Source organism: Arachis hypogaea, chromosome 9 (assembly GCF_003086295.3).
Source record: "Arachis hypogaea cultivar Tifrunner chromosome 9, arahy.Tifrunner.gnm2.J5K5, whole genome shotgun sequence".
Lineage (NCBI taxonomy): Eukaryota > Viridiplantae > Streptophyta > Magnoliopsida > Fabales > Fabaceae > Arachis > Arachis hypogaea.
In genome coordinates this window covers 119,052,877-119,056,955 of record NC_092044.1, presented here as the reverse complement: position 1 = coordinate 119,056,955, position 4,079 = coordinate 119,052,877, and the positions used below count along the sequence as shown (strand labels likewise).

Below are 4,079 nucleotides of genomic sequence, written 5' to 3'. Positions count from 1 at the left end.
TTCACCGGTTTTTGCTGACAAGAGAAGTTTATTTTGAGTTGGAATTTGTAATTAAAAATATTATTTCAAACCCTAATCCCTCCCCCTCCCTTATCGTAGCCTCCTTTCCCTTCCCCTTTCCCCCTCCATCGCAGCCCCCTTCCCTCTCCCTCCCTCTCATATCATCTCATCTCATCTCATCTCATCTCATCTCATTTTTGCAATAAAAAAGAACAACAATCTAATATCTCAAATTTCTATCCTTTCAAAGCAACTACAAACCAAACCTTTCGATTCTCTCTCTCAAATCAGAGAAAAACAGAACGAGAATCTGAGAAGAAGGAATAATGGATCTAGCACTAGAGGAGCTACAATTCCTAAATATTCCAGAAATCTGTTACCTTTTCTTCCTCTTCGCCTTCTCTCTCCTCTCCACCGCCATCGTCATCTTTACCGTCGCTTTCCTCTATACCAACAAAGCTGTCTCCTTTTCCTCCACCATCTCTGCAATCTCCAAAATCTTCAAGCATTTGTTCATCACTTACCTCTGGGTCACGTGTTTAATGTTCATCTGTAACTTTGTCTTTGTGATTTTCTTGGTTTTGCTTATTATAGCAATTGATACACAGAACTCGTTTCTGCAGTTTTTCACGGTTATTGTGGGTGTGTTGGTCATTGTGAATTTGGTAGTATTGTTGGTGCAGAATGTTTTTTACTGTTTGCAAGAGTTACCATCACCAAGGGATTGATAAGAGCGCTTTACATGACTATCTTGGTAAGAAATTTGGGGGGTTTGTAGGTGAATTTTTTCTTTTTCTTCTTTTTTTAATGTAATTGATGGAATAGTGTAATACATTTGGAAAAATGGTATTGGTAGATTGTAATTTGAATTGTGATATTGTGTTCTGTTGTGCATGCTTCTATCTGTGCCTTTATATGATCTGCGATAGGAGGGAGAGGGAAGGGGGCAGTGATGGAGAGGGAAAGGGACGGGGCTGCGATGGGGAGAGAAAGGGAAGGGGGAGTGTGTTGGGAGGCTGCGATGGGGATGGAGGGGGAGGGGAGGGGGCTGCGTTGGGTAGGGGAGGGCTGTGATGGGAAGGGAGATGGAGGGGGAGTTTGCGTTGGGGAGGGAGGGCTTAGAGTTTGGGGATGGTTTGCCATGTCACCAAATACGGTGGCCATGTCAGCATTGTGTTTGCCGGAGATTTGCTCCAGCATTAAGGTAATACTCAATTTGTTTTTTGAAAGTTGAAGTCGGATTAACTTGACCTTTAAAATTTTATCGTTGGATTCAAATTGGATCTCGAAATTTACAATCGAAACTCATATTAACCCTTGAACTAATCTGCGTTAATGATGTGTTGATTTGGTAAATTAATTTGTTACAATTTGAATTCCTCGCTTAAATTCTATATGATCAAAATTTATTAGAGATCTAGAAACTTGATTGTTGCTCCCGGAACTGCAAAATTTTTATATTAAACTTGTTATTATCGTCTTCACGAGGATATTGAGGAGCCAATTATGCTTTTAAGCGAAATTTAAGGTCTAATAGATCTTAGCCACATAAAATTTAAGCGAAAAATTTAAATCTTAACAAGTTAATATGTAAAATTAACATATCATTTACGAAAATAAGATCAGGGGCTAATGTGAATTACTATTGTAATTTTTTGGTGTCAAACTGAAACAATCATAATTTTAAGAGTCAATTTAAATTCAAGTTCAAAATTTTTTATATATTCTTTTTTGCATCGTAATTTTTTAGCACTCTCTCGATATTTTTTTAGTACAGTTTTGAATTATAATTTTTTTACTAATTATAATTCTATTATTACTTATAATTAATTTTTTTATTTAATTTATTTTTTTAATAAAATAAATAATTCATATTATAAAAGAATTACAATAATAAAAAGTACACAAAAATTACAATAACAAATTTTACAAAATAAATAAAGAATATAATATATATTTTTTATAATATTCTCGGTATTGTATTATTTAATAATATTTTAGAATATAATTTTATATTGTTTATAATTTTATTATTACCTTATGATAAATTTTTTATTTAATTTATCTGCCAGTGGGATTGAAAAAAATTTCTCAACTAATTAATAATCAAACCTAGGACGTAAGAAGTGAACATTAGAGCTAAAATTTTTAGCCTCCCATAAACATGAGCATAATTAAACTAGTTGTGAATCAAAACTACACACAAGAAAATACTACCAAGCATGGTCGTGGTAATTTGTTGTTCTAACCATATTTTCCTTTCGTGCTTGTCCTTATTAGTTACTAGAAGGGAAGTTTTGCACTTTTGAAAAAACAGAAGGAAGAAACAAAAGCAGAAACAAAAAAAAAATAGCCATCCATGCATATATTATTGAAGACAAGAAACCACACCGAAATAAAGAAACTGTAAAAAAAAAAAGTACACGGAAAACACAAACAACAACAATAAACAGCCCTTGCCTGTATCCGTAGTGGCATAACACTTACAGAGACAAACTAAAGAGTACTAGGCTTGTCCTTATTGAATTAAAATCAAAGACACAACACAAACTTGGCAACAATTCAACATCGATCGATGTTCCTCCTCAGTTGGACTTGAAGATCCAAGACAGAATCTCAGTATTCTGCGAGAATTGTCCAGTAGAAGCAGATATTCCAACCTTAACCTTGTCAGGCAGCTTAGTGCTCAAATCGACATCATAAGTAAGAGTGTCGGGTTGGTTGTGGAGATATGTAGAGACATGGACAGTTAACTTCTTATGAGCAGAGTTATATGTTATCTTTGCAGTAGTTATCGCTGCATCATAAAAATTCCAATAACAAACTTTTGAAGACCTGATAGAGTTAATATCAACTCCAATGTGGGGATAATTGGGATCCCCAACTTCAGAGTTGGAAAAAGTATCAAATTCAACAGCAACAATTTTGTCAGATGCATCATTAAAGAGGCCGAGAAACATTCCAGAAGATTGAGGAGGAATTTCAGTGTCGGCACTAGCAAGGAAGAAGGCAAGACCATCACCAGGTCCAGGTGTATAATCAGTGTTATAGGGTTTTGAGATGCGAAAGACGAAGATGGTTTCAAATCCTGCTCGAAAGCCACTGTGGTCGTAGAGGTGCACAGGGTCGGAGAATAAGACTCGACCAACTCTGTTTCCCAGTGGGTTGCCCTCGTCATCCAGATTGGTGAGTCGAATGATATGGTGATCGGTAATGGTTGCGTCTCCTTGGAATTGGATCTCCTTGGAGTGCTTAGGGTCAAATTTGTGCAAGTTAAATGAGACACCCATGGCTATGGTTTTTGTGGTTTTTGGAAATGAAATGAGATGCCAAGCCTACTCCACCAGCTCGGTATTTATAGTGTGGCGATTGGTCTGATTAAGTACCTTATTAGCTTCCTTCTTAAATAGTGTAGTTATTAGTAGATAGGTTGTTTTTCACATGCATGGCCTTTAACAACCATTATTAACACTACGTCACGTCCATAGTGTAATATATATGGCGTCACCCTCTACCTTCATCACCTATCATAAATGCTTCTTATCTATACTACTACGCGTTATCATGCACTTACTCGATTCAATTATTGATGAGATATCCCTTAATACCAGAAGACCACCTTGCTAATATAGTCTTTCATTCTTGTTTAGCTAGATTGTTCGTCCATGATAAATGCTTATACTACCAACTATTTTTAATGATTTGTACTGCAAGTCTTCAACATGTATGTGAATGCATGACTATGAGGCAAGGATATTAATCCTATAGCTTCCAAATTCCAACTATCTTCCTATTCTTATATAGGGGAATCCTATAGCTAGTAGGGTTTTAGGATATCGAAAGATTGTTTTATATTAATAAATTGAGAGATGTAAGAGGATTATACCACAATTTATTGTTTTTGTCATCATTTAGTCATTAATATTTAAAAGTAAGAGATAAAATATGTGATTAGATTACTAAACTAAAAAAAATTGAGTTGATAGTTAAATAATGGCCAAAATTAATAAATTTTAATGGTCTTCTAACATTTTTCTAATAAATACATTAATTAAAAAAAGATTAAGAAATTATTTTTT

The 4,079-nt window shown here is 34.8% G+C and overlaps 1 protein-coding gene across 1 annotated transcript; it reads right to left on the bottom strand.

The window, feature by feature from the left end:
• Positions 1-2,585: 2,585 nt before the first annotated feature.
• LOC112709634 (lectin-like) lies at positions 2,586-3,290 on the bottom strand. The gene has a single exon (XM_025761517.1). The coding sequence runs from the start codon at positions 3,288-3,290 to the stop codon at positions 2,586-2,588; it is 705 nt and encodes a 234-aa protein (XP_025617302.1).
• Positions 3,291-4,079: the final 789 nt, after the last annotated feature.

Excerpts from the sequence above, each read along its gene's own strand:
- LOC112709634 (XM_025761517.1), bottom strand. The coding sequence starts at position 3,290 with ATGGGTGTCTCATTTAACTTGCACAAATTTGACCCTAAGCACTCCAAG.